This window comes from Atractosteus spatula, chromosome 12 (genome assembly GCF_055471065.1).
Source record: "Atractosteus spatula isolate fAtrSpa1 chromosome 12, fAtrSpa1.hap1, whole genome shotgun sequence".
Classification (NCBI taxonomy): Eukaryota; Metazoa; Chordata; class Actinopteri; order Semionotiformes; family Lepisosteidae; genus Atractosteus; species Atractosteus spatula.
This window is the reverse complement of record NC_142717.1, coordinates 24010238-24037688: the sequence shown is the minus strand read 5'-3', so window position 1 is coordinate 24037688 and position 27451 is coordinate 24010238. Positions and strand designations below refer to the sequence as shown.

General features: G+C 43.5%; 1 protein-coding gene across 2 annotated transcripts; it reads right to left on the bottom strand.

Moving 5' to 3' along the window:
* Window positions 1-519: 519 nt before the first annotated feature.
* On the bottom strand, window positions 520-26585 carry nacad (NAC alpha domain containing). Of its 2 annotated transcripts, none has more exons than XM_088929221.1 (9): window positions 26225-26585; window positions 6173-11818; window positions 4773-5048; window positions 3937-4022; window positions 2842-2925; window positions 2484-2630; window positions 1626-1757; window positions 941-1063; window positions 520-656 (listed from the first exon to the last, which is right to left on the bottom strand). In XM_088929221.1, the coding sequence occupies exons 1-9, from the start codon at window positions 26307-26309 to the stop codon at window positions 642-644; spliced, it is 6594 nt and encodes a 2197-aa protein (XP_088785347.1). In that variant the 5' UTR covers window positions 26310-26585; the 3' UTR covers window positions 520-641. The 2 variants fall into 2 exon arrangements, with proteins under 2 accessions (XP_088785347.1, XP_088785348.1); XM_088929222.1 differs by having other exon boundaries at window positions 2842-2919.
* Window positions 26586-27451: the final 866 nt, after the last annotated feature.

Sequence of the window (27451 nt, the reverse complement as noted above, 5' to 3'; positions counted from 1 at the left end):
CGAGCCATACTCTGCTGGAAAGCAGGGACAATAGCCCATTGTAAATACTGTTAAGGCATTAGCACATAAAGTACAGTGTTGTTAGGAATTAAATTCTGAACTGGAATTAAAATGCAATACGAAACAACAATAAAAAAGGACATACCTGTAATACATATTTTTAAAGGGCAGGTTCTAGCTGTTTTAAAACAGATTCTAGCAGGATTCAGATCAAAACTGCATAGGATAATGGTACTAAGGGTCCCAATGGAATAAATAAATGTTTTGTCACCATTTTCCACTAAAAGCAGAAGTATACTTCTAAGTAAGCTGTTTTAACTGAATAAAATGTCTGAGCTTTATTGTATGAATGAATTGAAGAAAATAAGGTGCTGTTGTGTCAGGGGTGGGCAGATTTCCTACAGAGGGCAGTTAAAACAATGTCAAGAAGCCTCTGAATAATCACTCAAGACCTGAAACAGGTGAAGGGTTGTCCTGCAGCCTGTGAGCACTGTGAACAAACCAACTGAACAACTGGGCTGGTTATAACAGACGGGTTTATTGAGCTTGTATAGGGATGCAAGGTAGCAGCAATGCAGTGGAGCCTATAGTGTTTATGAGCTGTGGTTCACTGTGCAGGTACAGACAAAGCCTCTTTTCTCCTACATGGTCAGCTCCTGCAGATAAGAGCAGAGAGAAGGGGGTCAAGGTTGTGAAGAGGCAACACATTGTTGATTTCAATATCAAAAGACTCATGCCTCACTCACTGTGGCTGATAAGGACCCACCATGATAATACCACAGTACTTTGAACAGGTCATCAATGTGGACCATGAGCACTGTCATACTCATACAATTGGAGTACATCTCTCACACACCATTAACCAGTCCACCATCACTCTCTCACAGCGGTGGTCCTGAGAAATAGTTGACAGAGGGCAGTTCAGCACGCCGGCTCTTACCATGATGGCATTGACAATGTCGTTCTTGTTGTGCCGCAGTGCGCGGACTGCCTTGGCACGGGACACGTTGGCTTGGGCCATCACAAGCTCGATATCTCGCACTTCCAGACCCGTCTCATCCACCTGGGGAGGGGGGCGGCAGAGAGACAGTGGGGAAAAAGAGAAGTGGAAAGACGATGGGTGTGGAGGCACAGAATGAGAAGAGGAGCAAGGGAAGGTTAAAAGGGCAGAGCAGAAATGTAAAAAGACAGAGAGAAGTGTCTGGTAAGATTTTTGCGAATTCTAGGCCGTATCCAGGAAAATTCTGCTTTTGGCTTCACATTTGCTTTTGGAAAGAGAAACGTCTCGTAGCATTACATGCGTATTGGTTTGTTATTGGGAAAATTAGGAGTTTTTAATGTGACCCCAAAAGCCGCACTGCTGTCTGAGCTCTCAGTTTGAGAGGAATCGTCTTGACAATGCATACTTTTGAAGATGCTTGCCTGTTGATCTCATCTCTCCCGGACTGGTGTGGTATAAGGTATAAACAGTGAGTTGAAACACTGGCAGCTCCAAATTGTTGTGCATTTAAGGCGGAAAATCACTAGTGATCTTGTACTTTTTAAAGAAGCTGTCAGAGACATGACTGCACTATTATATGATAAAAGCGAAGCTTTGAGGAAGGGAAGTCGTGTGCCTCTGGTACCTCCTCTTCGTCCTCGCTCTCCTCTTTGATGCTCAGGCTGGGGGCGCTCTCCGTGATGAGGGGTGACGGCTCCAGTGGCACCTTGAACTTCTCTGCGGCTGCCTTGTGCACCTGCTGGGAAAGGTCCTCAATCTGCGGCACACAGAATAAACACTGTCAGCTGCACACAATGGAGGCGCACTGGTTGTCTTTAAAAACAGAACAGTGAACAGTTTAAATCTGGACATTGAGACATCACTCTGGACATCACTTGTCGACTCAGTCAACAAGAGATGACTCTTGCTCAGTCCTAGGCACAGTATTAACCCAGGTCTTCTGGCTTCAAATAGAGATGCAGTAACACAACACCAACAATAGACATCTGACTTAAGGCAGCATTCATCTTCAAGAGGGATCAGAATTAAAACCCGTCCTACTGCCAGGTTCAGATTTTTCCTTGTGTATTTGAAGAAAATGTGTGGAAATAGTCTTGTGGCGGAAAAACACATTTAACTGAACAAGCACACTACAGGTATTGGCAAAGACACAGGTTGGGCTGAAATATAGGTGAAGGTAAAATATTACAAACCAGCTTCCTAGAACACCTGGAACAGCAAACCTTTTTGCTTATTGTCTATTGCTACTAGCACTTACTGAAAATACTGAGGACAGATGATGAGTGTTGAAAACGTGTTGAACCATGTCACTATTCCTAACATAAAATTACCTAGAGAATTGTATATATTTGAAATGTTGTGTGCTTTCAGGACTGGGGAAGTACATGGTTATTGATTGGGGTCCAAATGGACAGTAGACTAAAAGAATTTGGTAGAATGGGACTGCTGGTATGTTCCTTATCCTGAAGCCATGGGGCCTGACCTTGGCCTCCCCGAATACAATGTAGATGTCAGAGGCCGGGCTCTTGAAGACGTCGGGTCTTGTGATGACAAACAGGATGTTCTTGGACTTGCGGATGGTTATACGGGTTACTCCGTGGATCTGTCTCAGCCCCAGCTTAGACATGGCCTGGAAGGGAGAACAGCACACAGAAGCATGGCAATGAAGAGGAAACACAAACAGCAGTTGTTAGAAAGACAGGCTGTGTGCATTTTCACAAGGTTTCATGATGTTATGCATGTTGTAAGGTCTGTAGTATTGTAGCTCTGTTTTCGATTAGCTCTGCCTGTGATTCACTGGCGTTTGAGTGCTGGTTTCTTTGTCCAGCTCTGTCTCTTACCTTGCGTGCCTTTTTCTCACTGCGGCTCTGCTTTGCCTTGTTCATGGAGTCATCTCCTGAAGGAGCAGAGGGAGAGAGCTGGGACTGAAAGAGAGATGAAGTAGGCAGAGGAAGAGACAGGGGAAAAGAGAGTGATAAATGGACAGGGAGAAAGGGAGACATGTTAAAAAGGAAGTGAATAGTGTTCAGTGAGTGTTCTGTAAAGAATACTAGAATGCACTTAACCTTTATCTGCTCAACCTTCCTTCCTTTACTTTAAAAACATAACTACTATGCATTCCTTTTCTATATCCTTCTTTAGAGCTAGTAAAAATGACCTTAATAATAGAGCAGAGCTTTTTGTTTGAAATTGTAGGTGAGCTTTGCTGCATATTATTTAATCTTCCTGACTTTCAGAAATCAGTAGTTTTCAAAATACATTCAAATCCACAAAGCTCATTCTTCTTAAAAGGGAAAAGAAAAATCTATAGATAAACTATTTTCTTAGAAAGATATATTTGCTTCTGTGAGCTCTGGGCATGTTCTGTCTTTATTTAATGTTCTATACTGTCTACACTTCTGCATTTAGCTCTGTGAAGGACTAAATATCTGTGTGTGCGAGGACTGTCTGCCGGGTAAGGCTGTCAGCTGTCCATGGTGCTGAACTGTTACCGGGACTGCGTGAGCTGTCTGTGGTGCTGAATATTTCTGTAACTAATTCACTACTGGTGTGAATGGAACACTGATGCATGATCCACTGTATCTTATCTTATTTTGAAAAGAAAAGATTTGCTGCTGGTGCAAAAGCAAATGGGTCTCGGCATTTCAGAGATTTTTTATCTCTAATGATTTTTGGTAGTAAAATAGCCAGTGATGGACTGAGTTAATTCATAAAGGAATTCTTTCCTGTTTAAACTGCAGAGGATCTGTGGATACAAAGCCATGGAGTTCCTCAAAGCTTGTTTGCACCTCTCATAGTTTATCAATAATATTACTGCTGCTAATGATCTATTGATGTGTTTGGTTGAATAACTCTCCGCATTGAGGAGATTTCGAAATGCTCTACAATGATCCAATTGAAGACATTTCAGTGCTCATAGCACTCCTGGAATTCACCTGTGTGTCTGCAGGCTGCAGAGGGTGGTTGTCTGGCTCTTCCAGGTCAGGCACAGAGTCATCACTCTCTGAGTCATTGCAGGAGCCTACAGATAAATAAACAGTGTCGGTTTACTAACAGGAATAACACTGCAGACATGCACTGTCTGCACACTAGTGCACACATACACAGGCAGCACACACAACAGAATGCATGCTATTATTTCAAGAAGAATCTGTACAGCAGATGCCCACATTATTTTCCTTCACTGCCAATGAGACTCATACTTCAAGAAGAAATTAAGAGGAGACGAAATCAACATGAATAAATATGTAAAGACAAGTGTTCAACAGTTCAGACTAAATGTTAGGTTTGAGTACTTGAAAATGAAATAACACTGTCAGATAGGCAATTCAGAACTAGCTATCAATGCACCACAAACAAAAAGTCTTTAAATGTAAAATGTGACCTTTGGCAAATGCATTTACAATGTGTACGTTATTTAGACATATTAGAAAACAGCACATTTGTACAGTATATAGAGATGGTGTACTAGATTCAGGCACATGTGATTTCTCGCTAGATGCAAGTCAGAAACTGTTTCCATTAAAAGGGGATCAATTCACTGTTTTGAACTTAAACCCAGGATGGCATGTTGCTAAGAACTATTTTTAAAGTTGAATTAAACACTATGTTTTGGATCTACAGTTTTCCCAGTGGAGTGGGGATATAGAGAACAATGAAGTATCAATCCACGTGACTAACTACAGTATATTCCAAACATAAAGTCCATGCGTGTGTGCTTATTGTGCTTATTGAACACGTTCCTGTGCCTAGGCTGCAGGGGGTGAAGTACCTTTGTGGCTATAGGACATGGGGCAGCGTGGCAACCTGTCCTGGAATCTCTCGGGCTCAGCTGCTGCAGCATGAGGGGCTGGAACAGGGGAGTTCTTCTGGCAGGGAGACAGGAGCTCCCTCTCGCTGGATGAGCTGGAGTCCGTGTGGGATGAACCACACTGTCTCCCTACCCTCCGACCAGGGACTGAGTCCGTCTGGGTGAGAGACTTGCAGGGAGTTTCCATGCAATAGTCCAGCTGATCCACACTGAGGTCGCTGTCCACTGCTGAACTGGCTGAGAAGGGGAAAAAACAGAATTACAGAACATTAGAGAATTAAGGACGCATAAAAGTAAATTTGGGATCTCAGAGGATACCACAACTTCATATCATCTTGAATCTGTCTCACCTCAAATTGTGAGGGTTGTTTATTTTTTTGTGATACAGGAAAAAGTACAGTGCTGGATATTGAATACAGACAATGGAGCATTACGCTTTATGATGTGAGAGAACACATCTAACATTTTTAATCAAATTCTTTTTACTCAGTGTGCACTAATTTAAAAACTATGATGACTATATTACAATAATAATATGCTTTTATCAATGCCACATTTACCAAACTGACTTATTTATACAACTGAACATTTTACTAAAGCAATCCTAGTGAAGCACCAACACAATACAACACACAAATACAACAGCTGGGTCACACGTGGGACTTAAACCCACAACTTTCCGATTATGAGTCCTGAGCCCTGATCTGACCTAGTCCACACTGCTGTCTAGCACATGGGACAATGCAATTAAAATCTTGTGCTTTTGAATAGATTCAGCAGTAAAACATAAACTACAGTAGTTCAGGTGGGTTGCTGCGTCAGCATGCGTAGGCTGCAAAGGAACAAGCTCCACGGCTGAAACGTTGTGTTTTCTTTCTTCTCTTTTCAGCATAGAATAAACTTATTACTTGTTCCTTATAAACTACAGTAGTCTAAGAAAGAAAATAGGAGGAAATCCATTTGAGACTGAGGCACAAAGGGTTATGGGACTCTGAAAAAAGCTACACAGCCATATTGCTGAATGAGATCTCATGGCTTTCTTCAAAAAATGGCTGCTGAGATCTTCGTATGAATTACCTACAAGCAACCAAAGGAACTTCTTTCATGGAACTATATGTATCTGCATCTGCAGTGGATTCTGTTGTTCTTTTCTGCTTTAGCCACAAAACATTTTAACCACCCATTTGCAGATATGCAGATATGCTTTTGAAGGAAATATTGTTTCCCTTCTACTAGGAAGTTATACATTTTTCAATAAACTATATCTATGCAAAGATGTTAGGATTTGACCATTTAACATTATAAGCTACACCATGAAAATGTGAAAATGAAAGTGAGGTGGATATGATTTAGAATGTTACCTGTCTTCTTGTCCTGCGAGTAGTGAGCCGATATCTGCAGGTCTGTGTGTGTGTCCAGAACAGGGACTAAAGAGAGCTGCCCTGGTCCTGACACAGACTTGGTGGATAGCTGACTGGGAAATGGAATTGGGCTGGAGAAATCAGGACAGCACAGATGAGTGTTCATGGGTATCTGGGATGGACAATCAGGGAGGGATTGCAGTGGGGTACACAAAGGCACAGACTGGGATTCCTGGACAGGGATGCAAAGCTCTTCACAGGGCTCTTGATTATCTGGTGAGGTACTCAAAGGAGATGTTTCACTGTGTTCGTCTAGAGCATTTTGGCTGTCATCAACATGATTGTCATTGATGTCCCTCATCCCTTCGATCTGGCATTTTCTTTCCTCGGCATTGCAAGCATCCAACATGTTTTCATCTGGTATCTCAGAGATAGATGGGCTTGGCTTCTCTTCCTCTTGCACTGAGGTGGGCACAGGGGATTCTGCAACTTGTTCTTTTCCTGACAGGCTTATGCAAATAGGTGGATTGAACTCTTCTGTTGTGCTACTGCATATCTGACTGTTGGATCCCAGTTCTTCCCCGCAGCATGCAGGTGCATCATTCTGTGAAGTAGGAGAACAGACAATAGGCTTGTCTGTTTTTTCTACAGCTTCAAAGCTTTCTGTGAGATTAGAAGAACTATTTATCTCGACCTCATCTTCTTTCTTAGATGCCTCTATGACCCCACCCTCGCTAACAGTCAGGTCTGATGTGTCCTTGTTCTCTTGTAGTGTACTAATACCAGGGTCAGTTAATTCCTTTTCATGATCACTTTCACTAGAAGATATATTTTCTTGTAACACATCTATACCTACCACCTCAGCAATATTTCCCTCTTTCTTCTGAATAGTACACTCCAGCTTCAAAGAGTTGTCTGGTGTGCTGGAATCAGCTTCTGTAAAAGTTGTATCAAGTCCTTTGTCTTTATCCCTGTGGCATTCAGTTGTTTTAATTGGGCTGACACTCCTTTCAGGTTCACTGTGTATTTCCTGTTTATCATTGTCAGATCCCTTTATTTTGTCAGAACTTTGAGATGCATTTTCCTGCTCATCAGAAGGAATACTATTTGATTGCTCACTGGTCACCTTCTCAAAGAAACTGTCCTCTATGGGACCAATGCTTGCTTTCTCAGTACTTGTTATAACATCTTCATTAAGCTTGTAATCTTTCCCTTGAGAAAGAGAGTTTAATTCTGCCTTCTGTTCGCTCTCTGTCAGAAGGGAACCCATGTTTTCAATGGGTGTGATAGTTTCCTCAGAGATGCAAGCATCAATTTCGACATCTGTGCTCTCATTTTCTTCAAAGGCACCTTCACTCTTTGGTTCACTGACATGATTATTATCCACAGGATCTTCATTCTGTTTTTGCTGCTCTTCCTCTTCCTGAAGATCAAGGTCTTTGTCGATTTCTCCACCCCTCTCTCTTTCGGAACAAGTTACCTGCTCAGAGTGGTGTAGTGATTGAAGAATATTTTCCTGTTCAACAGGATCCTCTCTCTTTTCATCTGTCTTTTCATCAGACTTCTCATCTGTTGAGTTTTCAGTCTCAGACTCTGTTGTCTTTGCTTTATTTTTGCCTACAGAATCCATGATTTCTAAAGGTGAGATAGGGCAAAGGGCTTCCTCTGGCTTATATTTAGAAGAGACTTGTCTAGGAATGAAGGATCCAAAAGAACCACTAACCAAAGTGAATGCATGTTCAGATTTGATGCTACTGGGACCTTCTTCGTTCTTTGTCACATTCTCATTTTTAGAAACTTGTATGTCTCCTAGTGTGGTGTTTTGCTCAACAGAATACCCCCCTCCTGGAGAACCTGTGGTGTCTGACTTTTCAAGATCTGGAACCTTCTCTGGATAACAATTGACTTGAGTTTCACTTGCTAGAGATAGTGCACTTGTGGAGACCTCCTCTGGGAGAGAATTTGAAGAGACAGGTTGAGGTTCACAGAGATCCTGAGTGGCATCTTCAGTCTGCAGTGATCCTCTTACAGACTGGTTTGTAACCACTTTGTGTTCAGTATCCTCAGGATTCTCTTCTAAGATGGATACATTTGATAATGCTGATTCCCCTGGGACACTTGGATTATCTTGTGCTAAATCAGCATAGGTGTGGTCTTTAGCATCCTTGTTTTCATCTTCAGAAAGAATATTAAATTGCAAATAGTTGGGATCATCTACTGATTTGGGTGGCATTTGGTTTTCATCTGTATTGTTCAATTCACAAGTCTCCTCTCCTACTACAGGTAAGATGTGCTGGGGGACATTGCCCTCTGCTGTTTCAAGAATGGAGCCCAGGAGGTTACAGTTATCATCTTCTGGAAACTGAGAACTTCCATCTTCCCCTCCTCCAGCTTCAGAAATCTCTTCTAGTGATTTCCAGTTGGACAGATTGGACTCCAACACACCAGTATCAGAGTTATCCAATAATGTATCTTCAAGAAGTTCACTATTCTTGCTATTTACAAGGCAGTTATTGTTGGCCTCAAGATCAGCAGGGGTAGTATCCTTTGGCTCAATATTTGGAGTGACAACAGGTTCATTAATCACTTGGCCTGCCATTGAACATGTCAGCAAATTTTCAGCCTCATACTCACAGCATTCTTCTAAGGAGACAGGCACTCCAGACTCCCACAATTCAGGTGTAGTTCCTCTTCCTGAGACATTGGTTTCAGAGTTTTCCTTCTTTGGTGAAATGGCTAACATGCTATAAACAGCACTGGAGACGTAAAGAGGATCTAAGCTAATTTCATCAGTACAAGGATGGTTCTCGGTCAGATTATCCTGGTCAAGAGAGGATTCAGAGATTAACACATCTGATGCTGTGACAGCTAGGTTATCAGGGACATCAGTGGGAATTTCAGGGGTTTCTGAAACAGGAATATTACTGGAGCTCTGGTCATCTTTGGGATAAGATATTGGAGGGACTCCTTTATTGAGATCATTGGTAGCTGTACCATCCAGACTTACTTTTAAGTCATTATACTCTATGCTGTTGGCATTTTCCTGATCAGCTAATTCAGCATCAAGAGCTGTCTCATCAGCCAGAACATCTCTTTCTGTTACCATTTGGCTTTCCTGTGGATATATTGTTATGTTGCTTTGTCCAGAAATCACAACAGGCTCTTCTATCTGGATGTTATTGTCCACATCATCATGCTCCACTAACTCCACAACTCCTACCTGCAAAGACTTTTGGTAAGCTGCATCAGCAGGTTCCTCAGTGACTGTGATAATGGAGTCTACACACTGTTCTTCTGTTTCACTTTCCAGGAAAATGTTCTGGGCTGGGCCTCCCTCTCTCACTTCTTCTACATTTTCCAAAGGCTGGTCTGTCAAGGTTTCTTCTGGTCTTTCAATGACCTCCTGGACTTCAGGGTGTTTTGAAGAAAAGGATGCTCCTGGACTGGATTGAGGGGCAGGACACTTCTCCTTCTGCTCATGCTCTGCATCAGAAGACCCAGAGGAAATCTCCATTTCACTCTCACTCTCACTCCCACTGCCAGAGTTGGAAGAGTCATGTTCTTTGGGTTGTGTTTCCTCTGCTGGATCATCAGGGCCAGGGAAGTGCTGTGATAACTCAGCATGCCTCTCAGTACTATACAGCCTCTCATCCTCATCCCCGTTGTAGGAGGCTGAGTCAATGGACTCCTCTGTGTCATCTTGGAAAGCAAAAGACTCATCCACACCTTCATTGATGGAATTTTCGGAGAGGGAGTTGAGGAAGGAGGCTGAAGTGTCTTCCTCATTGACGTCTTCAACACACTTCCCTTCTTCTTCTACTTCCTCCTCCTCTTCCTCTTCCTCATCATCACCTTCATCCACATCACCTTCCTCCTCCCCTGCTGCATAGGCATCCACATCGTTTCCTGGCCCATCCTCAGTGGGGAACAGTGTGATCTCCATGGAGTCTGCCTGGAAGATCAGACTGGCATGGAAAGGCAGGAGGGAAGCAGGGATCATCCTCTCATCCTCCAGGCCGCCCTCTCCACAGGGGCCAGGAAACTCCAGGATGGACATTTCTCCACAGGGACTGTTGTTATCAGTGTCAGAAACCTCCGAAGAACAGGTAGCTGGGGTGAGACTTCCAGCATCTGCGGCAGCTAACCGATGCTGCGCAAAAGGGAAAGAGGAGACCAGCTCTGTGGAAATGTCTTCTTCAGGACCGAGAGGAGCATTCAGAGTGGCAAAATGCTCTGCAACACAGGCATCCAAGTCCAAATCCTGGTCTTGGTCAAGATCCTCATCTGCAGTGAGTTCTGTGGGCTCCAGCACCTCTGCTGGCTCCAAGGAACCTTCAGATTCCTCTCCTTCCTCTTCTCCAGAAGTAGTACTCCTCCCACTGCTACTCCTTTGAGGGGAAATGTCTTCGGTCACCCAGCTGGGGCGGCATGTCTCCCTCTTCAGCCTCTCCCTGCCCTCCACAAAGCCAATGTTTTCCACCAGCCCCAGCCCTTCAGATTTGTCTGCACCATGCCTCTCCTCTCCCAGCTCATCCCCGATCTCTGAGAGAGATTCCACATAACAGGCAGGGGCCTCCTGCAGCTCTCCCTCTGTGATGAGGTTTGGGGAACAAGAAGGGGAGGTGTTGGATGTGCAGGATGAGGTCCAACTTCCCCCCTCTGCTGTGATATAGGAGCCCGAGGGGGAGGTTGGAGGAGAACAGAGCCCTTCGCTCTCTGCCAGGTCAGGGGACTCATCAGGTGGAGACTCAGGGGTGGGTGACCCAGGGAACCACTGCTGCTTGACATGTTGAGAATAGACCATCTTGATGGGGGTGGAGGGGGCAGTGAAGTAGAGGTCAGGATCTAAGCTGTGGGTAGACCCCAATAGCTGGTGGTCCGGCTCCTGGCACTCAGCCATATAGGTGGGCTGTGAAAATGACAAGGAAGGCACTTCATCCTGAGACGGCGTCTTCTCAGACCCCTCTTCTCCCACAAGAGGGTCACTATCAGCCATCCCAGCATCCATAGCTGTAGGTTCCTGAATGGAAGAAGGGAGGAGGCTTACAGGGTCCTTGGCTAGCTCCATTTGGAGTGCTGGATTGTCTTCCTGGGAGACGGAGGAACTATCCTGACCTGTGTCCAACTGTGCCTCCTCATTAGGTCTCTCCTGAATCTCTTCAGGGGCTGAGGAGGGTAGAAGAGGGCAATCTTCTGGACTGGCTCCTTCATCTTCTGTCTTCTTGTTCATTACCCTATCTCCCTGTGCTTCCATGTTGCGTAGTAAGGCTTCCTCCCCCATCACTACCCGAGTGTCCAGTATCTCCGGTTCCTTGTAGTCACTCTCGATCTCTGTTCCGGTCAGGACCTTGATGCGTTCCATCTTCACAGGCTGGTACCCGCGCTTGCATGGCCCCCTGCCATACTTGCCTGCTGCCCTCCCAATGCTGACAAGCCTCCCATCAGGGGTCCTATCACAGCTCGCCCCCTCTGGCGGGGGGCGCAGAGCTGAGAAGTTCTGCTTGGCCCTGGGCAGCCGCGGACCAAAGGGGGAGGAACACTCGGGGCTGCCTGCTGGGGAGAGCTGTGGGGGGGTGAGGGGGGAGGGGGTGGAGGCACAGTCGCTGGGAGTGGAGGCTGAGGAACTGGAGGAATGCCTGGTCATATCTGAAAGAGAGGAAATACAGAGACAGTTAGATCCTGAGAGGGGTTAGCAATGATGTAACACTTCATCATGCAAGTAGAAACACAACTATAATTTAGACAAAGACACAAAGTACCGCACATTTTAAAACAACCAAAAATCTGGTGATAAAGCTGTACTTTTAATCTCTTCAAATTGTAGGCAAACTGCCCCCTGGTTTCAATGATAACTGGGAGGTCAAACTGGTTTCAGGTTTAAGTTTTCTTTTCAATCAACAACTTTGTTTTAATTTTCAGTGACAACCATCTATTCACATTTTTATTTCCTCTGGTTCTCTCACCTTATTTTTCTTCTCTTCACTCTATCCACTAAGGCTTACAGTCTCTTAACATGTCAAATATCACAGCTGCTTGTGCACCTTCTGTAAGAGATACCCTGTGTCCCGGTCCCCCAGCAATCTGTGATCTTTTTTAACTCTCTCTCACTCTGTTCAGCACCTAAGTTTCTTTGCCTTCTGATCTGTTTAGTCCAATTCAAAGCAAAGCAGATATTCAAATAATAATCAGGTGCTGTTCAGGAAAAATAAAACAATTGCTAACAGAGTCAAAGACTGTTTTCTGGAAAAATGGACATGGATGTGATTATAGTGTAGCTCAAACACACTGTTTAATAAGAGCCTTGATTTCAGCTGCCCATTAAAAACTATTCTTAATGTAAAGAGATTTTGAAGAAGAGGATACTTCAGTTTGAACTTTAAACAGCAGTGGGTGAAAAAAGAGGCAATCCTTTTTGTGGACATGCTAATTTTCTCTGTGTTACTTTCCCACATTCAATTCTTTCCTCCTCTCTCCCCCTTGTCTTGTTTATCTTCTAATAATGTCAGCTAAATGCCAGGCTATAAAATATTAAACCACACTGACAAGAAAGGTCATACCAACAACCATGTAGAAAGCACCAGAAAATGTGCATCACTCTCTTAAAACATATCTTCCCAGGGGAATATCCAATAAAACCCACTGAAATCCCTCTAGATCACTTACCTAGAGAATAAGAGCCTGTTAGGAATGCAGTGATGACCTCAGACTAAACCAATGTAAAAACATCACAACATTTTTTAACAATAGTACAGCAGCTCAGCAGAATTCTGTTTTGCCATGTTTTAAGTGATTCTGTCAAAGCTCAATTTTGAAAGAATCCTGAAATGTGCTTTTCACTCTTTTATATGTAGTATCAGTTATCTGTTTTCTCTTTTATATGTACAGTAGCATCAGTTATCTGTTTTGCTTTATCATGATTCAGTCCACAGTGCCTCACACTTGAAGAAGGCTCAACAGCCAAAATGTTGTGTTTCCCTTTTTTTTTCAGTATGGAATTAACTGTTGTTCCTTTGCAGCTAATGCATGCTGACACAGCTCCCCACTCAAACAGCTGTGAGTTGGCTGGAATTGGAAAGAGCAAATACTGAAAAAAAATGTAGCACCACAATTCAGTGAAAATGCAGTGCGAGTGCGTTTTAACCACATGAGCTGTGGAAGAATGCATGTTGGTGAAGACCATACCACACTTCAATAAAGATGAGGAGCTCTTATTTCTCTCTCTATATATATATTTTCATTGTAATACGTATTTAGTTTTACATGGACATTGGATCTTATTGTTGAATGTTTCACCAGTCTTACAAACAGTACGCTGAGAACTTCTGTCCAGAAAAGCTGTGACATGCTATCTTGAATCATGGGTAGATCACATCCATTAACTCTTGTAGAATAGGCCATTAACCCATGGCTGTTTGAGTCATCGGTCTACTATGTGAGGTATGGATATCAAGCAATTCTAATCCCAGCCCTAAAGTAGAGAACTAAAGTAGGATTTAATTGAATCTATTTATTTTCTAACCTCTTCATCCAATTCAGGGTCACAGGGCAGCCGGAAACTATCTTGGCAAGCAAAGGGCAGAAGGCAGGGTACACCCTGGACAGGACACCAGTCCATCGCAAGGCGCACACAGACACACACTCACACCAGAGCTAATTTTCCCTACCAGTACGTCTTTGGACTGTGGGAGAAAACTGGAGGAACCTGGAGGAATGTTCAAAAGGAAGAACATACAAACTCTACACAAAAAGCACCCAGGGAACTGAACCCAAGGCCCCAGCGCTGTAAGGCAGCAATGCTAACCACTTCACCACAGTGCTGCCCTTCATTGGAAACAGTAATGCATTATTTTGATCACAGAAGTAAATAATCAGTTCAATTAGACAACGTGAAGGTGAATAAAGTGATGTGCTGCAGGATTCATAGGCCTGAAGGGGATTCCTCCTTAATAAGGTCACTACTGTGGCCTCTTCACTAACATTAAAATTTGCGCCCATGGTTCCTCAGGCTTTCAAAGAATGTCCCCTGAAGAAAAAGAGTCATGGTAAATGGGATGGTTATTTGCTTATGATTATTGTTTTACTACAGTTCTTACTACAGGTCTTTACAACACTTAGCAAAAATAATAATAAGCAGAACCAGAGCAAAGGTTTATATGAGTTGTTTGATTTTGTCCAAATGAACGGTGCTACCACTGAACAGCATTATCATGGTCCAGTCATGATGTTTTTGTTTGTTCCTATCCAGCTGAGATCTTAGTTACTTAATTCACACCACCTGAAGTTATAATGCATGTAATCAGACCTCTTTATTGGTTTACACCTGACGGATTTCAGACCTCAGTGCTAAAGTAAAATAACTATGAAAGTATGATGGGAGAGCATTGATTAGGCATGGAGTAAGATATGAAACAGACGCGAAAATTAAGGGCATCAACTGTGTAACTAAATGACCAGACCCAGAGGACCCTTCATTGTCTTAAACACATCAGAACATCCTGTCCCTTTCACAACATTAACTGTTTATCTGTTCACACTGAAGAAAGTCTGCATTAATGCACTCCCTTTTCTAATTGAAACACAATCTAAAGTGTTTTACTGTGCATTTCAGATATAATTATTTCTGATAGGAGAGGACAGAAGTCCCCAAGTGAGTAATTGCCTGGTCTGTCAAGTCAGTAGAAAAAAAACATCATCTTGTTTATAATTAGACATCACTGCAAAATAAATCCTCTGCTAACCTTTCTGTCAGACTGCCTCTGCAGAGAGCTGTGATGTGGCACTGCTGGGCTCTGCAGGCAGAGTCTCAGTGCACGTGGCCGGACAGCCCAGCTCTTTAAAGAGGACAACTAATTAATAAACAAAACAGCAGCTATTTGTCCGAACAGTTACTGCCTTTGTTACAACAAAGACTTTCAGAGACTACTGAAGACTCATGAGATCGTACTCATGTAGGCAATAACATTTAAAGAAACACAGAGCTTGTGAATTTTCTACCTGTCTGGGTAAAAAAACGAAAAGAACAGTTCTGTCTGTAAGAAAAAATAATGAAGCAAATTAGTCTGTCACTGAGCCCCGATACACCACAAAGGCTGCTATATTAATGCTGGTAAAAAGATATTATTTTTTTTCTGTCGGGACTACCAGGGGTTAAATGTCAAGCCACATTTCAACTTTTGTCTAAGAGCAGCACACAAGCACCAATTAAGAAGGAACAACAATGCTTAGAGTAATTTTTCTTTTACTGCTCTTCAGAGCTGTCCGCCATATTTTATGCAGCATTAACCTTGAAAGCAAATCATGCATGCAAATACTGTATGTCCCTTTCAAGGTGTTCACTCCACTCTGCTGCAGATTTGTGCTCGGCTGAGCTCCGTGATTATTCGATGTATTGATAGCAGGTAGGATCAATGGAATAGTTATAGCACTGGTAATGTTATAATCCACTTAATTCGGTAGAGGTTTAAGGTCTGTGGAAGAATATCCATCATTTAGAAGATTCACTAAAAGATAGAGAAGGACCTGTGACTCCAGAAATACCCTCACATCCTTACACACAGCTCTGATTTTGCCTTAACCTTTAAGCTGACTGTGAAACTTTCTTCAGCTCCAGGACCTACGTGGATACTCTTGGAGAGTACTGTATCTGAATGGATGGAGAGGAAACTTTCTACATGGAATCCAGTTAAGGAGAATCCTTATTAGTCCTTGGACTCACTCTACGCCTAAAAGATTGAAAGACTCACCTCTAAAAATAAAAACAATGTGATGTCAACGTGGCTTGCAGCAGAACAAGCACAGAGGACCTCCAGCAACGGGGGCACTGCTGAGCCATCAACCTTTCTGCGCAGTTCAAGACCCTCAGTACCAACAACAGAGCTCAAATGAAATAGAGGACTGATACAGCTCTCAAGGACTACATTTCGTGTTCAGAGGTGTCTACCGGACAACAAGGATCACAGATGCTGAGCAAATTGATGATACCCTGGATAAATGAAACCCACCCAACTCCAGTGGCTTTTAGACGTCTGCAGGACATGTATAACAATAACGATAATGTTTCTTTATTAGTCCTATACAATTTCTAGCATTAGGAATTCATCTTTTCACATACCCCAGCTTTCCCCATGAGACACACAGACAAGGAGAGAAGCTTGGGATCAGAGCACAGGGTCAGCCATTGTACAGCACCCCTGGAGCAGTTGGGGTTAAGGGCCTTGCTCAGGGGCCCAACAGAGTAGGATGCCTCTGCCAGCCACAGGATTTGAACCAGCAACCTTCCAGCCACAGGCACAGATCCTTAGCCACAGAGCCACCACTCCACCCACTGGACTATCCATCACTGGACTAATGTGGACTATCCATCTTTCCATGAGTTTAATAATTGCTTTGATTTCCTTGTGAAGGCAGGTAAAGGAACCCCTGCCCTGTACTATAATTCCCTTCAAGTGTGAACAGAACTGCAACGCTCTTTCCAATATTATTTACAAAAGTGGGTTAATACTGCATTGTACTGTTTACAGTACAACATTCGTCCAGGGACCCCATCTCTTATAAAGAAAATTTTACTGATCAGATCATTTTTGCGCAGGCGGAAGGTGAAGCTCGTTCTGCCTGGGAGTCTGTGAAATCTGCTGAGGTTCACTTTTATTTTTTTGTATATAATCTCATACTCTAGCTCCAGACAGCGGGAGCCTGACCTGAGGCTAATGTGGTTTATAAAGGCTTTATCATCAGATGAAACTCTGTTGTCATCTCAATAAGTGTCTGTATTTGCAATGCCCTTTAAAGAGACACGCAGACAGAGTCAGCGATGAATAGAATTCAGATGAGCAGGAAAGAAGAAACAACATTAGAGAGGGATCAGGAGAAATCAGGATAAGAGAGGAAAGCGCAATAAGCCTGCGGTGCAATAAAGTGAGGAGCACATGACCGAGAAGAGCTGATGACGAGGAAAGAAATGTACCTCATGTGGCTGGGTCAGTTAAGCAGCCTTTCAATAGAACATCTCTTCATGGATGACAACCAAAGCTCCACTCTTTAGCAACATGACTTCCATTTTATTTCATTGTACTCCTACAGTAGGTCTACATTTTGCTGAGACTCTATAATCCAAATCCATTAAACAATACTGATGACAGACATTGAAATAATGGTGCTACATTGTTGTACAATTGTGCCCTTTTCTTGCTGCACGTTAGCGTGCAGAAAATGTTAATATACTTTATATGTGAATAGATTGTAAGAGAAGGATGGTACAGTGGTGCAATGGTTAGCATTGCTGCCTCCCAGTTCTGGAGCCCTGGCTTCAATTCTAGACCCCTGGGTTTTTGCAGGGTTTTGTAAAGCTCCTCCCACAGTGCAGAGACATAGTGAAGCAAAAGTATTGGTTTCTGGGAAAATTGGCCCTGTTGCAGGTGTGTGCATGTTTATGTCTGTGTGCGTCCCACCCACGTTGTATCCTGCCTTGTGCCCATTCCCTGCCGTGATACACTCCCGCTCTGGGAAAATTGGCCCTGTTGCAGGTGTGTGCATGTTTATGTCTGTGTGCGTCCCACCCACGTTGTATCCTGCCTTGTGCCCATTCCCTGCCTTGATACGCTCCCGCTCCCACTTGACCCTGAATTGGATGAAGCTGTTAGACAATGGATGTATGGACTGCAAACACATATCCTGGCTCCTCCAAAAATAAGCACTGAATAATTGTCAATGTACCATATTCAATTAACCTAGAATCGATACCACTTTGCCCTGTAAATAGGGTAAACCCTTTGAAAGGCTAATTGTGACAGAGGCACAACCCCTGCAGGGATATTTATGTTTTCAGGTCTTGTCAAAGGAGTTCTTTACAAAACATTTCCTCTCCAAAGCCTCCCAGAATGCAAATCTAAGCAGAGTCAGTTTGTAAATTCAAGCCACTCATCTTTCACCCCTTCATCAAGTGGAGCAGTAGTTAGGGTTCTGGACTCCAAACTGGAAGGCTGAGGATTAAAATCCCAGGAGAGATTCATCTGTTGTAGCCTTGAGGAAAGTCCTTTCCTAGAATTGTTCTGGGAAAAATGCCCAGCCGTATAAGTGGGTGTGAATAGAGATTGCATTTGATAAATGCATCAGCCAAACACCGTAAATTACAAATAATTGTATTATTCTGGGACAGCATGGTGGTAGAGTGGTTAGCATTGCTGCTTTGAAGTGCTAGGGCCCTACGTTCAATTTCGTACATTGGGTGCTATCTGTGTGGGGTTTGTATGTTCTCACCATGTTCATATGGGTTTCCTGCAGGTGCTCCAGTTTCCTCCAACAGTCCAAAGACATACTGTTATGTAGGTTAATTGGCTTCAATAAAACTGGCCCTGGTATGAGTGTGTGCATGTCTGTGTCTGCGTGTGCCCCTCAGTGGACTGATCTCCCATCCAGGTGACATCATGCCTAGCTTCTCTCCGTGTTTGTATTGGATAAAGTGGTTAGAAAACGGATGGACGTGTTATTTTAAAACCTTTGATCCGTGCCCTCTAAAACAACCCTGATGAGCTAATATTGGGACCACTGCTGCATCGGCTCAAAGAATCCCTCCCGCTTTCCTACTTTGGCTCAGAGACAACAAGCATGGGCAGCCCAGAATTAGTACTCGGCCACCGCATCCCATCAATAACCCACAGTTACCAGAAGGAAGAGCAACTCACACAGCAGAAGGCTCCTGCGCAGCCGAAAAAGACAGAAAAACAGCTGCAGGCACTCACTCTGCAGTTCCATCTCTCCATGTTAAAACTCATGCTCACACACAGCTGGCTAATGTGGTTTAAAAGGGTTGGGGGTGGGGGGGGGCACAGTAAATATAACCTGCATCCCTTTTCAATTGATGCCATCTCTCTCACACCCCTACGGGTGGTTGGGCTGTGTCACGGTTTCTTTTTGTCAACTCTAGACCGTGACAGAAATGAAAACAACAGGCGGCAACTTCATTAAGAAGTCTTTTTACCGCGGCAGTATTGCATTCAGAAGATACTGTTAACATTAACAAGATGTGCTGGGAATAGTTTGGGTTTATGCTGACATTAAGCTATATCCCATGAGGCACAGTCTGAATGTACTGGGGGTATCTCCCATTTCATGTATAGTACATAGGGGACACCTCAGGAAGAAACAACAGACTCACAGTTTCGACTACAGAAACCTTTGCAAGTGAAATATGCCCCCAACACAAAGATGAAAGCTATTATGAACACAAAAACAAACGACACCCTTTGAAATAAGGGGTTTAGATTTGAGTTTTCATGGATATAAACTACGACACGGTAGCTATGTTGTTCCTTACTAGTTTTTTGATATTTTATCTTTTAATAAAGCAATTGTCAAAAAAAAGTACAGTTTCTTGTATTAATCCCCTTTCAACAATGTCCCAGCCTGACCTTGGAAGTGTCTGAGTGGTATATTCAGTATCTATGAAGTTTTTATACTTTTCTTTTGATTTGTGTCTTTTGACACCTATAATAATACTCTACATATAAGAAGCGCTCTTCTGGGCACTCCACTCAAAACGCTTTACAGGTAATGGGGACTCCCCTCCACCACCACCAATGTGCAGCCCCACCTGGATAATGCACCAGTACACTCACCACACACCAGCTATCAGTGGGGAGGAGAACAGAGCGATGAAGCCAGTTCATAGATGGGGATTATTAGGAGGCCATGATTGGTAAGGGCCAATGGGAAATTTGGCCAGGACGCCAGGAAAACACCCGTACTCTATTCTTTTTGAGAAACACCCTGGGTTTTTTAATGACCACAGAGAGTCAAGACCTCAGTATTACATCTCATCTGAAGGACAGTGCCATTTTACAGTATAGTGTCCTAACTATCCTGGGGCATTAGAACCCACAGAGACCACAGGGTGAGCACCTCCTACTGGCCCCATTAACCACTAAATTATCATCTTCTTGGTTTCCATAACTGCATCTTTGCTTGCATTTCACTATGACTGAGGGACATTACAAAGACAGGTATATTTATTCAGTATGACCAGCAATTAATGCACACAGACAGAGGCCACTCAACTGATCATATGATTTGTCAAAGTAATCAAGCTCACCTCAACTAATTTAGTTTTGCCATAGCAAATGGGGGTGAATATTTATAGAATCAACATATTTTAGGACTGGCTTTCCCTTCACAGTTTTGTTGCTATTTATATTCTTTAACCCAGGAAAGTGTCCAGGTTGTGCATGCACATTCTAATTAAAAATATTCATTTCGAAAAACCTAAACAGCACTTTCCATTCAACACAATGGGATATCACTGGTAGGGCTTCATATTTATAAAAGGCACTTAAATAAGAAGTTGTATGATGATATAAACCCAGCTAAAGGTTGCTTTTCAGAACCTTTCCTTAACTGAAAAATATAGTACACTTTCCTCAGTGTTAAAAGGACTGTGCACAGTGATTTTTTTTAAATACAAAACTTGCAGTACTTCAGTTATCAAAGATCTGTAACAAGCTGCGTTGTTCTTCGAGTGGAGAACCCTATGGGGAGTTGGCGAGCTGAGTCAGGAAAGATTTCTGACAAATCCAGAATATTAGGCAGAGACATAGTCGAGGGCGAATTCCTGGTTCGATACCGAAGGTTATCCAAATGGAGAAAGGCAGACAAATCCAAAGTGCTAGACAAAATTGAGGTCAAAAGGTAAGATCCGGGCTCGAGTATCCCAAAAGGCAAGAGAGTGTTAATGCGAGGCAAGGAGTTTCAAAGAAGCTAACAATACAGAACAGTGTTCAGCGAAATGGAGAAGCCTTAAGTAAATCGGGAAGTAGAGGGTGTGTTAACAAGTGAGGTGCTCAGATTGGACGAAGGGATAGATCAGCGGTGTTTGCGGAGATTGCCTCCAGCTGGTGCTTAATTGGGACGAGACCGTTTGTGAGGAAGATTCAGCGGACGTGACAGATCAGCATGGTTCACATACTGCACAGCTTCTACTGAGAATCTCCTTCAAGAGGAAAGATCTTTTCATACGCGGCACTGTTCGAAATGTTTTTAAACAACATGTCCAGAGAAGCTGAGAGAGAGTAATGTAATTCTTAATTCTTCAGTATAATCATCAGATTCCGTAATATACAGTACTAGCACCCCTGAACTATCAACTACTTCCTTTTTATCATTAACAGCAGGCATTGATGTCAGGAGTGCTGATATATCCTTCTTTACTAGGAATGGTATTCCCATTGCATAGAAGAGGTGAGCTGATTTTATATCAACACAAGATATTTGCATATTAAATATGCTAATTTCTCTAAACATAGTGTACCGTTACTATTATCTGCTCAAAAATACATAAATATTAGTGAATCTAAGGATTACAGTGAGCATTTCTCTCCAGCATGTTTTAGTTGATCATACATCGAGACCTTTGAATGGTACTATTCATTTTGCTGTACAAGGTGGGAGGTGTACAGTACATACTGTATATTGCTGTATGCTGTTTTGTTCTTCCTTGGGGATACATTGGATGTTTTTGATTTCCCAGTATGGTAAAAAAAACACAGCCAATTTTATCTTGCCGATAAGCCATAAAACAATAGTATAGTGTACACTTGTTTTTTTTATTTTATCAGCAAAAGAAATATGCATGCTAGTTTGTAAGATGAACAACAGAGTCCATCTGTCCATCCCTGAGAATACACAAACGAGCAACTCTTATATAACAAATGGCATTTGTAAACAGAGTCTTTCAAGCGACTGTTGTGTTCTGGCACAGAGTACAAAAGACTGACAATGGAAAGTGGTGCCATCTCCTCCTAACACTGCACTATATAGCACAGATGGACACAAGGTAAAGCTCAGACAGCTGGAAGACATTTTCAGATTTAACCTTCATTGAACCCACAAGTCTTATTGGGATCCAGGGAGCAAAGATGTCAGTGGCTCTTAAGGTATGGCAGAATTCGCAACCTGTTTTTAGTTCAGGCCATCATGCCCTAAGCTAATACTTCCATTCTTGCAAGAAGCACCATGGAACATTTGTGATATAAGACCTCAAAACAACATCTCTTCCAAAAGCTGGTTGTCACAGTGCCACCTAGAGGTCGACTGAGGTGCTTGGAGATTTCAACTGATGTCTCCTAATCAGTATAGGTAGGCTGTGTCTTGGAAAAATTCTGAAATTAGATTAGATCAGATGTCAAGGCAGTTTAGCAACATGTTGAAGCCCTATTGTGGATTATGACTTTGCAACAGTTTTGTGTATCAGTATTGTATCAGTAGAATTATATCAGCCCATTTTATCAGTACAAACAACCAACTATTATTAGAAAGTGGTGAATGTAACTTTATGTGCTATTTACTGGGTTGGTTTGAGTCAAGACAGTTTCCTCCTTGGAAGAAAAGCAGGGATTTTTAGCTATCATCATAAAACAATGACTACTACATGGACCTTTCAACTGCGTTATGTTTCCTAATAGAACTAGACACCATTTACAGTGGGTATAGAACCACTCCCTTTCAAAATTTGTACCTTTTGCTGTATGACACTGAAAATAAAAACAAATTAATTTAGGCTTGTTCCATTTTTATTTAGACACAGTAACCCACATTACCCAAGTGAAAATAAAATTTGAAAACATTCTGAAAATTAATATTACAACAGTGAAATACCTTGTTTGGATAAGTGAACACCCCCCTACAATTTGTAAACTTGCTTGGGTATAATCAATCACCTTACAGATCACTAACTAATTGGTTCCCACCTGTGATCAATTGTGGTGATTTTGAAAAGTTCAGAATAAAAGCAGCTGTTTCTAGAGGATTCCACTGCTTAGAAGTGCATTTCAAAGCAAAGATTCCACTATGAGTGGAAAGGTGCTTTCAAAAGAACTTTGAGATACAGTTCTGGAAAGGCACAAGTCAGGAGATACTGTAGACATGAAAAGATTTCAAAGGCTTTAAGTATCCCATGGAGCACAGTCAAAACCATCATTAAGAAGTGGAAGGCGTATGGAACCACCCAGACCTTGCCTAGATCAGGCCGTCCCTCCAAACTGGATGACCGAGCAAGAAGAAGACTGATCAGAGAGGCTACCAAGAGGCCGATGGCAACTTTGAATGCGCTACAGGCCTTTATGGTAAAGACTGGTCATTTTGTGCATGTGACAACAATATCACAAGCACTCCACAAATCTGGCCTGTATGGCAGGGTGGCAAGAAAAAAAGCCACTCCTTAAAAAACAGGATCCTGTTGTGGGGGTGTTTCTCTTCAGCTGGAACTGGGGCACTGTCAGGATAGAAGGGAAGATGGATGATGCAAAATACAGGCAAATTCTTTAAGAAAACCTGCAGCCCTCAGCCAGGAAGTTGAAAATGGGAAGATGGTTCACCTTTCAACATGACAATGACCCAAAGCACACCGCCAAAGCAAACATACAGTGGCTGAAGGACAGGAAGGTGAATGTCCTTGAGTGGCCTAGTCAGAGCCCCTACCTAAATCCCATCAAAAATCTTTGGAATGACATGAAGAGGGCAGTCTATCAACGGTCACCACGCAGTTTGACTGAGCTTGAACAATTCTGTAAGGAGGAATGGGCAAATATTCCTCCCTCTAGGTGTGCAAAGTTGGTAGAGATGTATCCAAACAGAGTCAAGGCTGTAATTCAAGCAAAAGGTGCTTCCAACAAGTATTAACTCAGGGTGTTCTCTTATCCAACCCCATTATTCTACTTTTTATTTAATTTTTTTCAGATATTTTGCTTTCTTTTTTTCACTTGGATGTTGCAAGGTACAACTTGTAAATAGAACTGGAAAATGTCTGATTTTATTTGCCTTCTTTTTGGGCTTTAGGGCAACACAAGGTGAACATTTTGAAAGGGGGTGGTGACTTTCTATACCCACTGTATAAAGTGTGAAAGTTTCAGTATGATAATCAAGCTACCTTTGATTTGTACGATTCAAATTCTGCTTTTAAATTTCATGAAGATAGGATTTTTTAATTCAAATTTCTAAAACATTTGGAATACTTAGCATTGCTGTGAGATGCTTTAGAAATATGACCATTTTTTGTATGACTAGAATAGAATCCCCAGAGCTCTAAAACTCCATCTTGGAGAGTGTCTACCATAAAGCACATTTCAGTGAGGTCATATCCTGATAGGACTACATCTTTAAAAAAAACAAACATATTGATCATAATTCTCTGGGAAATCTTACAGCTTAGTCATCCTTGCTGCTGCACAAGGAGAACCCATAGAGTGACAGAGCAAGTTCAAAAGAAAACTCGATCTCAGCATAAAAATCTCAGACCTTCCCCCTGTCAGAGAGAATATATCAATTATAGAGGCTAAGGCAGCCTCTTTCTCTCTCTGCTCACCCCCCCTTCCTGAAAAGCTAACATCTCCAAAGCAGCTGGTCTTTTGACAGTCATCTAGCTACACCAGAAGGTAACAAGAGATGCTATTGTTGTATAGCAACTATCCTCCTGTATGTAATGTTCAAGAGCAGGCCTTGTTCCAGTGTTTCTGCTGCGTCAGGGAGCTAAAGCCTTTCTGAACTGGGTCTGAAGGGAATTGCATAACCCCCCATCCCTGGCTGTCTGACAGCTGTCAATTAGACATGACCCCCCTCACAGAGTGCGCTCTCTTTTCCCTTGGGGGGACAGACTAGGGTCTGCACCAATCTGGGCCTGACAGAAGGTGTTCATTAACCCTGTGACTCCCTGAAGCACATGGCGCTCAGTGCAACCTTCTCACTTCTTCTTTGGCCCAGCTGTTCTTCTCCACCAATTCCCTTTCCTTCTCCTGTCCTATCCCCCCACTCCATCCCTGTCTTTCCCAGTCTGTTCCGTCCTCTTCCATCTATGCCCCATCAATCCCCATGTTTCTCCTGCCTTGTTTCCAGTATCCAAGACAAAAAAAGAAAAATGCTTAAATCAGATCTAAGCCAGTACCAACATCTTTGTAAACGTTTGTATGTTTGTGTGTCTACTAGTTTGTAGAAAAGTGCTTGTGTATGAGGGTGACGGGGGATCCAGGAGTCCACGGACAATAAAGCTGAACCGGCAGTTAAACACTTAATCCCTCTGGGCCTGTACACCTGTCCGGACTGTCAAAGACTGACACAGACCGAGCAGGCCAGCGCACCAATTCCCTGCTCCACGCCAGGTGCCATCGCCCCTCTGGTGTGTTCCAGCACCGGCCCGTCCACACCTCAGATGCCAGACAGCCTGTCTAGAACAGCCCGGGACATCGTCAGGCTCCACTCACATTTCCCTCCACAGTGAACGAACGCATGGCTGCATACCAGTTCACCTTATATAAGCACAAGCGGCATCGCCTCTGGCAGCTTTTGTGCGCAACGAGTCAAGCGACATGAATTAATCAATTATGCATTTTGAAACCCATTTTTTAGTCTGACATTTTATGTAACTGGCAAACATTTATATATACAGTATATAAAATGTTTCGTATTTCATTGTTCGGCATCAGCCGTGATAAAAGTGACAAAGTGCACCAGCAAGACGCTACGGACTGCAGACGCATGAAGGCATGACTGTGAGCAAGGACACAAATCTCTCGCTCAGGACGCGGGAGTGACCAGTCTGCTCGCGCTGGCCAGGTGTCACAGTGTCCTGTCTGACCTCCTTGTCTGCTGCCCCCCTTTCCAGAGCACATGAGGTGCAGTGTGCCAGTGCTGTGTCATGCCCCTGGCATCTCGCAGCAGAGGAGGCGCCATTTCTGCACCATGCAGTGCTGCTCTACGCTCTAATTCACAGCACAATACAGTAATTAGGGGTTGCTGGGGGGTGGGGGGATCTGTTTTGATGGCTTCGTCATTCCCCGTAGCAAAGGACAATCATCTCACATGGCCTCTGTTCAACTATTATGTTCTCTTTCTCTTGCTTTGCTTACCCAGCCTCTCCGTTCTCCATCCTTGCCTCAGCCGGGCCCAGTCAGACAACCCTCTCTCCGGCTAGCCTCTCCCTCTCTCCCCCAGCCTTCCTTCCGCCATTGTTCTGTCTGCATTTTCGGCCCCGAACCCCTCCCTGCCTCTGTCCCGTCCCTCGCTTTCACTCACCTGGTCCGGGGATGCCGCTGTCTGTCGCCTCACCCTCCGGCAGGCCAGGTGTGGGCACCGAGCTGCGGGCTGCCTCCCCTGGCATGGCTCCCTGAGGCTGCAGCAGCCCAGCAATCACACAAGTGCTCAGACTGAGGGCAGCTCTGCAGAATAGGTGGTGTCAGATGCGCCGGGCTTTTTACCGGTTCCTAAGACATTGATCCTCAAGCCCTGGCCAGCAGCCTTCTCCGCATTTGTGTGTGTGTGCGTGCGTGCACGACTCCCTGCCTCTCCCCAGTGTTCGCACTCTGCAGAGATGCTGCGCTGCTGTCTGCGTGTGGAGTCTGAGAGGGAGCTGCAGTATTCTCTCCGATTACAGCACAGCTCGGCAATGCCCCCCCCCCCCCTCCTCCTCCTCTCACAATCTCTTGCTTGCAGTTTCTCTCTCCCTGGCCCCCACCCTCCCTCGCTCCCTTGCTCACTCTCTCTCTCTCACTCAGCATCTCCCAGGCTGTGACTGGAACACGATCTGTGATGTCAGCAGATTTCTCCTCTGTTTTTGTCCCTGCCTCGGCCCTATTGGTGAAGGCAGGATGTGCATTCAGCACTGCGGAGAGCTGGAGAAGATGCCTGCGAGAGACTTAAAAAAATAAAGAAAGAAAAGGCCTTACATTTCCAGTTAATGCTGCAGAGCACAGGCAAGCCCAGCAGCAGTGCTCCACCCCCACCTCAACATCCCTTCCTTTAACCCTTCGCTCTCCAGGGAGTTACTGCGGAATGAGATCAACTCTTCCAGCCTAGCTGTCTGATGCTCTTATCCCCCATTAGAACGGTTTGTCAAGTGCTGTACTTCCACTGAACCTGCTGCACAGTAGATGCGCACGTGGTCCAGAACACAACAGTCACTGTGCTGTCTCCAGAAAGTTCTTCCTGAAAAGAAGCTGATAAAGGGATATCAGAAAAAGAGATTCATATAATGGGAAAGATCCCCTTTTCTCTTAAGGTTACAAGCAGAAAGGTTTAGCAGATACTGGCCAGCCTGGATTGGGGTTTGTGGCCCCATTGAGATGAAAGAGAATGGAACAGTGACTAGATTGTTGGTTATTTGTTATATTTAAGCTGATCATGTATCTAAATGCAACCTCCCATCCTTGCTGGCATAAAGTAAATAGCTCGTTATATAAAAAATAATATAATCAAAACATGAAAGATGAAAGCTGCAAATTATTTTTCTTTGTGTTGTATGTG